At 49.5% G+C, this 11,434-nt stretch overlaps 4 protein-coding genes across 4 annotated transcripts; 2 read left to right on the top strand and 2 right to left on the bottom strand.

Annotated features, from left to right (window-relative positions):
* Nucleotides 1-663: 663 nt before the first annotated feature.
* On the bottom strand, nucleotides 664-4,246 carry BO79DRAFT_171634 (putative DEAD box helicase involved in nonsense mediated decay; the record flags this gene model as incomplete). The annotated part of the gene is made up of 5 exons (XM_025679595.1): nucleotides 664-1,120; nucleotides 1,188-1,281; nucleotides 1,347-3,370; nucleotides 3,443-3,801; nucleotides 3,860-4,246. The coding sequence occupies 5 exons, from the start codon at nucleotides 4,244-4,246 to the stop codon at nucleotides 706-708; spliced, it is 3,279 nt and encodes a 1,092-aa protein (XP_025540854.1). The 3' UTR covers nucleotides 664-705.
* A 1,198-nt stretch (nucleotides 4,247-5,444) lies between these two features.
* Nucleotides 5,445-8,068, top strand: BO79DRAFT_10101 (WD40 repeat domain-containing protein). The gene is made up of 4 exons (XM_025677864.1): nucleotides 5,445-5,754; nucleotides 5,817-7,491; nucleotides 7,559-7,806; nucleotides 7,874-8,068. Exons 1-3 carry the CDS (start codon nucleotides 5,715-5,717, stop codon nucleotides 7,779-7,781), a joined length of 1,938 nt encoding a protein of 645 aa, XP_025540855.1. The 5' UTR covers nucleotides 5,445-5,714; the 3' UTR covers nucleotides 7,782-7,806; nucleotides 7,874-8,068.
* A 176-nt stretch (nucleotides 8,069-8,244) lies between these two features.
* BO79DRAFT_208677 (uncharacterized protein) lies at nucleotides 8,245-9,014 on the bottom strand. The gene has a single exon (XM_025682443.1). It carries the CDS (start codon nucleotides 8,963-8,965, stop codon nucleotides 8,288-8,290), a length of 678 nt encoding a protein of 225 aa, XP_025540856.1. The 5' UTR covers nucleotides 8,966-9,014; the 3' UTR covers nucleotides 8,245-8,287.
* Nucleotides 9,015-9,635: 621 nt separating this feature from the next.
* On the top strand, nucleotides 9,636-11,214 carry BO79DRAFT_263701 (serine protein kinase; the record flags this gene model as incomplete). Its single annotated transcript, XM_025686704.1, has 5 exons — nucleotides 9,636-9,668; nucleotides 9,822-10,039; nucleotides 10,123-10,433; nucleotides 10,481-10,821; nucleotides 10,879-11,214. The coding sequence occupies 5 exons, from the start codon at nucleotides 9,636-9,638 to the stop codon at nucleotides 11,212-11,214; spliced, it is 1,239 nt and encodes a 412-aa protein (XP_025540857.1).
* Nucleotides 11,215-11,434: the final 220 nt, after the last annotated feature.

Raw genomic sequence — 11,434 nt, forward strand, 5'->3', positions numbered from 1 at the left:
CTTCCTTTTTCTTGCTGCCGGTAAATCCACCGTCGAACGACTCCAGCGTCACCGAGTCGAGTCAGTCCTTTCCCTGAGCGGGTCGCCCATCTGTCCACTCCCCACGTTCCGGCCGTCTCCGAGTTTATCCTCACCTCTCCCAGAGTCCCAAGGGGTATTCCGAGCTTCCTCAGGAATCACTTCCACGTCTTGCACTTCCGCTGGCCCACACCAACGATGCAGCGATGGTCTCGCTTGCAGGGTTGTTACACAGAAGACCCCGCTTGGTCGCGTGTGCCCCCCAGTATCATCTCTATTTGACTCGATCGGTGGAACCTACACGAGACATCGTGATTGCTCGAGATACGAAGAGCCAGGAAGAGTCGAGAAGGCGGAAGAATCCAACCGAGTAACTGGGAATGCGGGGGGGAAACGGGCGTGGTAGGAAAGTACTACTTGGGGACTAAACAGCAGCAGCTCCATATTCTACTCGGTACTAACCTAGGTCCTCCATCGTCTTTACTAGAAGGAACTATCGCCAGAGCCTCCGGGCCAATCAGAATACGGGAGCAAGCCTTGACATCATCGCCGACTTCCTTGATTGACTAAGAAAACTAAAATATCACACACCACGTAGCAGCCCTATCTACTTATTTTTGGTGCTGGGGCCCATGAAACTCTTAAGTTTTTCCAGCCCATACCCTCGGATTCCCTTCCAGTGGGCCGTCAGATCTCCATGAGATTTTCTTCCGACAAGGGAACCGTGGTGTCGCGTTCCTGAGGGCTGCTTGCCACTTCCGTCTCGGAGAGAAGAAGATCTTCATCCTCCTCTGTTCCTGGTGTGGGCCGCGCTGCCGCGGCGGTCTCGGTAGCCTTCTTCAGCAAAAGCGCGTCGTGCTCCTTCACACCTCCACTTGCAAACGCCTGGTAATGTCTGACCGCTTCGGGATAGGAACTCGGTCCCTCCAACGGGGCGGTGGAGCCCTGGGACTCATGATGGAGACGTAAATTATCAACTTGTGAAGCGACCTCGCATGTGCACCTGCAGATATGGCTTATTACACAGGGTTTACTGCATACGTGCTTGCAAGCCATCCGTTTGTTGCAGATGTCATTGCACCCTACCTGTTCATGAGAAAAGCTGTGTTGTTGCGACTATGTTAGCTTCATCCCGCTCCTTTAGACTACTGTAGAGTTATTGCGCCTACCTGTGGCATTTGATGGGGCAGGGATGGCCGCAATCCAACGTTCCATCACAATGGCAATCACATCCGCCGTTTATCTTGTTCCAGTCGGAAAGACCTGGGTGTCAGGTGTCAGCTAAACATTCAAAATGCACCATGATCTCAATTAAGGATTTCCCAAACCTTGTATAAAAGTTGTCCGCTTGTGTTTCACACATGTGACGGGCAGCTGTGTTCCCAGACGCCGTGGTGGTTTGTTGTTGGCCATCAATGTCAGTACATCCCGCCAGAGTTGATTCTGTTTTGCCAAAGAATTCGCGTTGCCGAACATATAAAACCCGCGTCTTGCACGCGACAGTGCAACACAGATCCTATTTGCAATCGACAGGAATCCAATGTCATTCTCGCCGCTCCGAACGAGTGAAAGGATTACGATCTCGTTTTCTTCTCCCTGGTATGAGTCAACAGTTACCACCTTCAAGTACTGGCCTTGAAGGTACGGATGGTGTCTCAAAACGGTCAAGAGCTTTTTCCTCTGGCCATTGTAGAAGGTCAGAATGGTTATATCTTTCACAGTGTTGCCATTCTGTACCAGGTAGACAACAAATTCTGCGATCATCTGGGCCTCCATGTCGTTGTATTTGGACGCAAGACTATCTCTGCTCTCTGGCCAAATATGAGTGAAAAAGTAGGAGCGAATGATCCCCATTCCTCTCACTCCAGGTCGTTTGCGTACTGACTCATGATCATTCAGTTCGCCGTATATAGGCTCCAAGAGTTGACGGATCTCCGGTGCCATTCTTCTTTGCCTGTTCAGCATGACGTACTTCATTCCGTTCTTGACCAGTCGCTCAAACATAGAGACTCCCAGATTGTAGGGCTCGCCCCCGAGCTCCTGAACAGTGCAGTGCCCTCGGAGCTGCTGGTGGTCACCCACAAGTATCATGTGCTGGAGTGAGTCAAAGCACGCAGCAACAATTGGCGCCTCAATAGCCTCGGCGGCTTCTTCGATCAAGACGATCTTCGGTCTGAGGCTGGAGATCAGCCCCCGGTATTTACTCAGACCCGTGGCTGTCATCCCGATCACTTTCGCCGTCCGAAGAACGTGGTAATCCCGTTCCCATTTTCCAATGAGGAGGTTCTCACAATTCTTCGAATAGAGCAAAACCTGTTGCCGAAGACTCTCTGTCATCTTGGTCTTCAATTGTTTTCGGAGGACATCATAAATTGCCCCCCGAGCCTCTTCTCTCACCTTCCACAGATCCTTCTGCTTCAGGTTTTCGATAGCAGAAGTCTCGGAGCACGAGATTTTGCAGCCACAAACGCCATCCTGAAGATTGATAAATTGTCCTTTGAGGATCTCGTAATCATCCTCTTCAATGCCTTGCTCGGCCTCCAATTCCTTCAGTTGTTCGTACTCGAGGTCTACCTCATCCTCCTCGAATCCGAAACTCTCACTTTCATACCCCACTTCGAATGGTACCAACTTGTCACCTAGCCAGACTACCAGCGGGTCGGTATCTTCACTATCAGTGGGACGAGTCCAGCCTTCAGCACCTTTCTTTAAATTGTCGAGCTGCGTCTCCGTCAAGAGGCCATATTCAACAAACAGAGAAGCAGGAAGGGGCACGTTGGTGTTTTCGGCGATAAAAGGCTGCAGAATTCTGGCAATGGCTTGGGTCAAGGCTTTCTGCTCCTTTCTGGCCGCTCCTAACACGCTTCCATGTACCGTGACCGCGGGTTCATTTTGTCTGACACAGTAGAGAGTCCTTCGTTTTATCTCGGGGTCATTGCTCCGTGAACCGACCCTGATATAGCTCGTTTCAAAGGTAGCGACAAGCCTCAGAAGTTGGTCCAATGCATGGTTCGTCTGGGAGGCCAGGATTATAGGAGAGTCCCCTTGCTTCACGTTTGAAAGTAGGATCCTCAGCGCAATAACAGACACATAAGTCTTCCCTGTGCCAGGAGGGCCTTGTATGAGCGAGAGCCTTTTCGTAAGCATTTCGTGTAATGCTTGCCATTGTGTACTATCCATGGCCTGGTTTGGTTCTCGAGGCCAATCTTTTAGGATGTCAACTCTGTGTCCCTCGGCAGCCTCGGCAGTCTCGCTGGCTACGGACTGTATGTCAAGGACAGGATCCTGTTCCACATAGTCCGGGGCTCTGACATTAGGATCAAGCAGGCAAATGTGCTCAGAAAGAGGAAATCTATGTTAGAAATCAGAATTTAATCATTGAAACGAAGAACTTTGTGCAACGTTGCAATAAAGCTATACTCACTTTTCTTGTTTCAACTTCTGGAGTGCTGCCATCGTGTGCCTCACAGATTCATAGTAGCCATCCTTGGCTTCTACCATGATCCATTCCTTCTGAGGGTCGAATTCAAAATCTTCGGGCCTAGCAAGGAAGATATCAATCTCCGGAGGATGCTTTTGAACGCCTTCAAGCGGCCTGGCAGCAACAATGGCAACGATGCACTTCTGCTGAAATGCGTCATCTGCTGGACTAAGCGCAACCATAGAGCCGCTGACAAGACGCTTAGAATATTCCCACGCGATATTTTTCTCCGCTCGGCGAGTGGAGAAGCGGATCCTGATTCCTAGACCTCTTTGCGCGAATGTGATACCGGTGAAGTAAACCTGGAGCAATTTCATACTGTCAGTAAATCGAAGAAGATTCGCGTGTTATATCATTTACCTTATCATAGATGGATACAAGCTTGGTGTCAGTCATCTTGGGGTCATCTCTGACGTATGCAACGGCGTCTCTGAGAGGAGAAATTGCATCTTCTCGAAGGAGCTCATAGTGTGCTTTGAGATACTCATCGGTCGAGTTCCAAGGACCCGTGATTTTATTTGGAGTCAATTCCACAAACTCATTCTCTGCAGAACCAAAGTTGCCCAATATCTCATCTGACGATGGAACGTCCGGCTTCTTTAGCCACTCCTCAGCAAAGTCAATAGATGGCTGGGCAAGGTACTCTCTGATGACTTTATTGACCAGCAGATGGGTGTCCATATCTCGCTCTGACAGCCGGGGATCTGAGCGAGGAGTCCCGGGCCGATGGTAATCCCCTGAGTCCATATTGATGGGGCTTGGAGGGTTCAGAAATGATTCAACGAGTAAATATCAAAATCTTGGTTGTGCAAATGGCTATATTGGAGATTTAATTAGAAAAGGTAGAGGGATTGTAAACAGCAGAGTAGTAAAGTGTCAGAGAGGTGCTTTGTATGGGAAGAAGGACTTGTGGAGAGATCTCGAAGCGATGAGGAACTGGAGGGGGAAAGTGAGAAGTAGGAAGGAACATACCGTGTAATTTATACTACAATTCCTACAGTATCTATAGCTTTCACAGTGTATACAGTACGTATTTTGCCTATGAGTTAGGTAATGTACTTATCTGCTCTTTACCTAGTATTCACTTCAATAACACTTGGCTGATACCATCTTTCAGATGCACTTCACTCGCTTCTTCGATCGCCGTTTGCTTGTGCCCGGCTGCCACTTTCTTCAATTTTTCAATTTAACTATGTCTAAACATAAGATGGGAGTAAAGTCAGATTCTCAGGTGTGTCTAGTGATTGTAAAGTTTACGTGTGGCCGTGGTGTAACATTAGCCATCTAGCTATAGGTTGAGAAAGTGTAGGTACTTCTCTGTTTGCAGGCCGGACTATGTTGTTAATCCGGCCACAGTAATTCCACCAAGCAGAACTTCGTAGGAAAGACTTTATCACCTTTCTACTTTCATCAGCTCATTCATTCGGCTTCTACTGCGCGCGAAAGGAGAAGCATGGTATGTGACCTGTCATCTCGGGCATACGGTTATAAGGCAAACTTTGGAAGCTCTGGAGATCCGCTATTACTGTCACTATGAGTAAGTTAGGCACAAACCGGGTTAGAGCTGATTTCTATGGGCATCTGGACTCTGACTGATACTACCTTTCATGGCGATACCCAACTGGAAGCTGTAGTAGGATGATACCGCTTTCCAACGCACCAATTTTCAAGATATTTGTGACATGTGCTCACATAGCGCTTTTGCGAAGCAAAGCAAGAGAGACATGCCTCCAGCAAGTGCATCACTTTGTGCCTGAAGAATTATTCCCAAGTTCACCAGTGATGCTGGAGTCTTGATAGATGCACCAATCTGCGCTAACCGGATACAGAGTGTTAATGCCTGAGGCATAAACAATACCGCGAAACGTGACCGAATCGGGGAAGGCCATAAGCGGGCAGCAAAGGATCAACTTACCCCAGAATCCAGTGATAGCTACATGTCGTGCTCTGCATTGTTCTGCGAATCTCTTGTTCGGTGAAGGCATCCTCACGTGTGCGCGATTACATTCAGCACGATAACGTGTGCGAAGCCAAGCTATGCACCCTTAGTCTGCGGGGTTGCTTTGCATTCATTGAAATTGTTGCGCCTTGCCTGTGAAAGGACCCCAATCTCCACCACGCGGTCACAGGGGAGTCGGTACACACGCCTCTCTATTCCCTGCAATATCCACTCACTTATCCAAATTGGCGAGAAGCCAAGTCGTCTTACCGAACAATGGCTTCGATCGAAGATGACGACGATCGCGACCTTGCAGGTAAGCTTTGTGACTTCCTCCGGTTCATCTGGGCAACACTGATAAGTTCTCCGCAAACCCAGGCTCTCAAGACGGAAGTTCGGACAATGAAATGGAGGATACACTTCGGGATGCAGATGATGGAGGCAATGACAACGAACCTGATCCCGACGCGGACGCCGACCAAGATGCGGAAAGTCAGTCCAATGCTAGTCATGCATCCGAAAGCGCTGGGGTAGCGACGCAACCAAACGCGGATGTCGAAATGTCCAATACAACTGCTACGAATTCGGGATCTGATCCACGATCTGTTTTCCATCCGAGCGTGCGGGAAAAGTGCCTGACAGCGCCTACGTTCGACATAGTCCCAACTACGGCCGCCCCTCACAGTACATCGATCAATGCGGTAACTGCGACCGCTGACATGAGATGGGTATTCAGCGGCGGCTCGGATGGATACGTTCGGAAATTCAATTGGGTGGATTCTGTCAACAGCAAGCTGATGCTCACTGTGGCGCAAAGGCATCCTTTCGTCGACAGTGTCATCAAGGCGGGTGTACTGATGACGTACTGGGAAAACATGGACGGGAACACAATATCGCCAGTATACTCGCTGGCCAGCCATAGTGAAGGTCTGTGGTTATTGTCTGGCTTGGAGTCCGGTAGCATCCGACTGCAATCAGTCCGTCATGATGAAGGAAAAGAGATCGCTCTTCTGCAGCAGCATACTTCCGCAGTCTCTGTACTGAGCTTGACTTCAGATGAAAAGTCTCTACTATCTGGCAGCTGGGACAAGCGAGTATTTGATTGGGACCTTAACACAGGGCAGACCCGACGCGCATTCGGGTCTAGCGCCGGGCAGATTTCCGCTGTCGAGATACGGCCAGAGTCCAGTCTGCCGGTTCCCAGAGACACAACCGAGATTCAACAAACAAATGGCACATACTCGTCCAATTACCAGGCTCCTGAGAATGGTAGCTTCAACTTCATGGATACGTCGAATGACGGTGATAACGGCACTGGCTCAAACCCGCAGGCGGGCTCTCCGGCTGATTCACTCTTCGGCGGTGCCGACTCGCTATTCGGCGACGAGAACGGGAATGGAGGAGACGAGGCCGGCGCATCTGGAAATGCATTCGGCATTGACGAGGATGATGAGTTTGGTAAAGCCCTTACTAATGGAGTGCTGCCAGATGCCGACGCCCCTGGAGAACCGGAACCGAGTCAGAACGGCGTTGCAGAGGCTCCTGCTGCTCCGGCTCCGGATTCGGCCCCGGCCCCGGCAGATGCTGAAGCTGCAACTGCCAATAACAATGCCATCACTCAACCCCCTAGCTCTGGCCAGGCGGAGATGCCTAATGGCTCCTCTCAGCCGATAGTCAATGGACTACCGCATGCCGAAGAGCTGGAACCAACAAGCTATACTCAAGAGAGTGCTCTTCCTGCGCCCGCAGAAACAGGTGCTAATACGGATAATCTTTTCCTGGCTGCGTCCATTGATGGCACTATCCGAGTGTGGGATAGAAGGGAACCGGATGCCGTTGCTCGCATCACTTCTCAGAACTGCCCTCCTTGGTGCATGAATGCATGCTGGTCCCCAGACGGCAACTATATTTATGCAGGGCGTCGTAATGGAACTGTTGAGGAGTACAGCCTTCATAAGGGCCTTCGAAATGCTGAACGGACCTTCAAATTCCCTCAGGGTAGTGGACCGGTCACGGCACTCAAGGCCATGCCTAACGGCAGACATATCGTTTGGTACGTATATTCGTCGTCACTCAGGCTCTACTTTCATTGACATGACTGGCTGACCGTCACTTCATAGCGCATCGCATGACATTCTTCGATTGTACGACCTCAAACATGAACAAGTGACTCGCCACTCCACAGTGCCCTTCTTGATCATCCCAGGACATCGTACCGGAACTGTATCCCAGCTATACATTGACCAGGCGTGTCGCTTCATGGTCTCAACAAGTGGTAACAGAGGCTGGGAAGGTAATACGACGGAGGTCTTGCTAGGCTATGAGATTGGGGTGCCTGGTTAAAGGTCTGCCAGCTCCTTGCGGAAGAGTAAGTTTGCCATATCATCTGTGACCTTGAAAGTATGTGGGCACTAATGGTTGTGTTTCGGCGTCAGTTGCACCCTTTGGGTATGCAGTAGAATCGGAGTTCTTCCTGGACCCAACCGTGAGATGAAAGCGATGACTCAGACATCGCCTCTGCTACGGAAAATGCATGAATGACTAATGTGAATGACATGAATGCAGTTGCTGATACTAGACAACCTGACTTCGATATACGATAGTATTTTGGCATAATACATGATTCATATACACATGACTGCATAAAGTATCGCCGCGTGCCTCAGAGGGCACACATAAATATGGACACGAAAACCACCAATGTTCCCGATATATATACCTCAACTCCCATGGGAACCTGGAATGCCAGTGACTCGCTTTCTTTTGAGCCATCAAAACATTCACTTGAAATGAAGCCAACAAACGCCATAGGAACCAGCCAATATGCAAAAGCAAAGAAGAAAGAAGATTCACAAATCATATCCACCGTGGACTGCATCATCAAGGTCGAGGCCTTCGCAGACCTCATGTTGCCCAACCCGCCAAGATCCGAATAGTGGATTATGGGCCCATTTAACATGACCATCATCGTCCTGCTCAAAGTACACATAGCCTGGTTGCTCATCAGGATTGAACTCATCTTCGTTGGGCGACAATACGCCATCAGGCCCCGTGACCAGATTACTAAATCCCGAAATATCTGTGTTTGGAACATGGCCACGAGCTTCAATGTGGCCGTTTTCCACGCTGTTCACCGTAATCAGGTATACGGGAGGCAGAGCCGAGTCTCTCTCTGCTCTCAAGGGCATAGGCAGCCAGGCTTCATTGTTGAATGACTCGATTCTGTTCTTGTCATGTCGCAATGGCAGCGGTCGGGAGAGAAGCATAGCATCCAACTTGGCAGTGTCGAGCAACAAACCAGGCGTTTGCACATAGAGGACACTGTCATATTGCATAAACTGGATCTGTCCCAGCCGCAGCAGCTTTGTATCGGTCGGTTTGTAGCCTTCAGAAGTGGCTAGTGTCATATCAATGGGCAGAAGCCAGATGCCGTACTCCAGACTTGCCGTTCTCAGCAAAGAAAGGGCAGTGGCGACCGGTTCGGTGAGCTCCTTAGTGGGCATCAGGTCCCACTCACGCGGATACATGAACAGCCTATCCTGAACTGCAGTACCATTGGTCGCTAAGTGTTTAAAGAAGAGAATGGCGGAGCAGATGTCCGACGGATCGGGAGTGGAGAGAAGCTGGAGGTATGCAAAGTTGCCCGTTGTTGCTTGTGTGGAACCAGCATCATTCCTCTTGTGCTGTTTATCGGCGACACTATCGGAGAAAACCTCTTGCCCGGCCCCTTGGTATGCTCCCACCGGGACCGCCGCCGGGGGTGGTGGCGGAGGAGGCGGTCGGATGGCATGCTGAATGCTTCGGACAGACTGCTGTTGCAGGACATACCCCGAAAGGAAGAGCAGAAAAGTAAAGGTACAAATGACAGCTGTGGATATAATGACCGAGACCGTCGACGAAGTAAGAAGCACCATGACTGTCTGCGCGCGCCCCCCAAATTAATCGCTTAGTACGTGTCTGTGTATACCCGTCGTACGTAGCCTGTGGAGACTGAATTGTAGGCAGCACTGTTTTGATATGCACTAGTAACTGCTTTAGAGAGCCCGGCCTATACAGCAAGTATACGAGGAGTAATTTTCAATTCGAACCGGATGAGAATTCCAGCGATCATGATATTTGATAGAAGCATGAGTTTCTAGTCTGACACAGGCAGATGATCATCACAAACATTCACCCTGGCGGTGCCAAGGCCACACCATGTCTCAGCCTGTTGATTGTGGCCCGTTGGCCGTGCGACTATCGATAAGCTGCTTCTTGGCACTTTACTATGCATACCATCATGACCCTCTAGATGATAACATGTAGGAACAATAAATATCCTCATCACTCACGAGAATACATACAATTCCTTCGTTATCACCAATACCCACCCAAGTATCAAAGCACTCCACCATCCCCTACTCAACCACCCCCCAAACACCCAAACCACCCCATGCACCCCAATACTCCTCCCCCATTAACGCGGAGCCCCTCCACCGCTACACAACCGGCGGCTACCACCCAATAACCCTCGGAAGCCTCCTCCATCAAGGAAGATACAAAATCCTGCATAAACTAGGATGGGGCGGATACTCCACCGTCTGGGCTGCTAGAGATGAACAGTACATAAATATCTCAGTTTAATTATCCTGACATTGAAAGTTTACCTAGTATCGAACAACCCGCTAATAGATAATTGTTTCAGAGAAGGGAAGTATGTCGCTATTAAGATCTGCGTAGCGGAGGATCATAGCAATAGAGGGCATCGAGAGATGAATGTCTTGAAGAGTCTAGATGACGCTCAACACATCGTGCGCCTGCTCGATCACTTCGATATTCAGGGACCTAATGGGATACATCCCTGTTTGGTTCTCGAGATGCTGGGTCCAAGTGTGTCTGATCTGGTGGAGGGGCGGTTTGCAGTTGGGAGACTTCCTGGGAGTTTGGCTAGGGGTGTTGCGCGGCAGGCTATGATGGGACTTGATGCATTGCATCGTAGGGAGATTGCGCATGGAGGTCGACTTTCCTCTTCATGTTTGACTTCTCTTGCTTACATTGTATAGACTTTCATATTCGCAATCTGGCCTTCACTATACCATCTGTGGCCAATATTCCCGAAGATGAATTCATCAATCTACTAGGAAAACCAGACATCGGATACGTCCGCTGCAATGATGGTGGACGTCTGGGGCCTGGTATACCGGAGTATATTGTTAGACCTGCGAATATACATTCACGATCACGGCCTTTATCAAATACCATCAAGATAGTCGACTTTGGTGAATCTTTCCCACAGAATGATGCTCCTGAGATGCTCCACACTCCATTAGTTGTTCGGGCACCTGAAGTGATAATCAAAGACCGTCTGGATTATCGTGTGGACTTGTGGAGTTTAGGCTGTATGGTATAGCGCAGCCCTACCCACCACTAATTGTTATGTTGTGGCTGACTGGCATAATAGTTATTCGAGTTGTTTGTCGGTCAACCTCCCTTTGATAGCTTCTTGATCACTCCCAAGATTCTCGTTGAGCAAATGCAGGAGATAACGAATGAAGCATTGCCTGACAGATGGGTACCTTTATTGGAGTCAATGCGTGGCAAAGATGTCACTGAAGACGGGGGACCTGGTTTGCAAGAGTGGCTAGAGGAGATGTACTTTGATGGTGAGCGCAAAGAAGACTTGTCCAGAGATGACATCGTGGAGCTGGGGAGGATTATTCGGAAGTTGTTACGCTTTGAGCCAGGTGCTCGTGCTTCGGTAGAGGAGATCTTGGATGAGCCTTGGTTTAGAGCTTGACACAGTTGTATAGTATGCTTCTGACATGGATATGCAATAAATTGAGGTGAATCCTCTCTGTCAACTGCATCTTCACTGTGATATTAACATAACCAGTGAATAAGTATACAATCCACACCGCCCACCACCTCAAGGCGGTACCACCAAACCAACCGGCAGAAAAACAATCCCATCCACCATCTCCACCACAGATAGAGATAGCTAGCTTCCCCAAGTCTAC

This window comes from Aspergillus costaricaensis (assembly GCF_003184835.1).
Source record: "Aspergillus costaricaensis CBS 115574 unplaced genomic scaffold BO79scaffold_12, whole genome shotgun sequence".
In the NCBI taxonomy this organism is placed as follows: domain Eukaryota; kingdom Fungi; phylum Ascomycota; class Eurotiomycetes; order Eurotiales; family Aspergillaceae; genus Aspergillus; species Aspergillus costaricensis.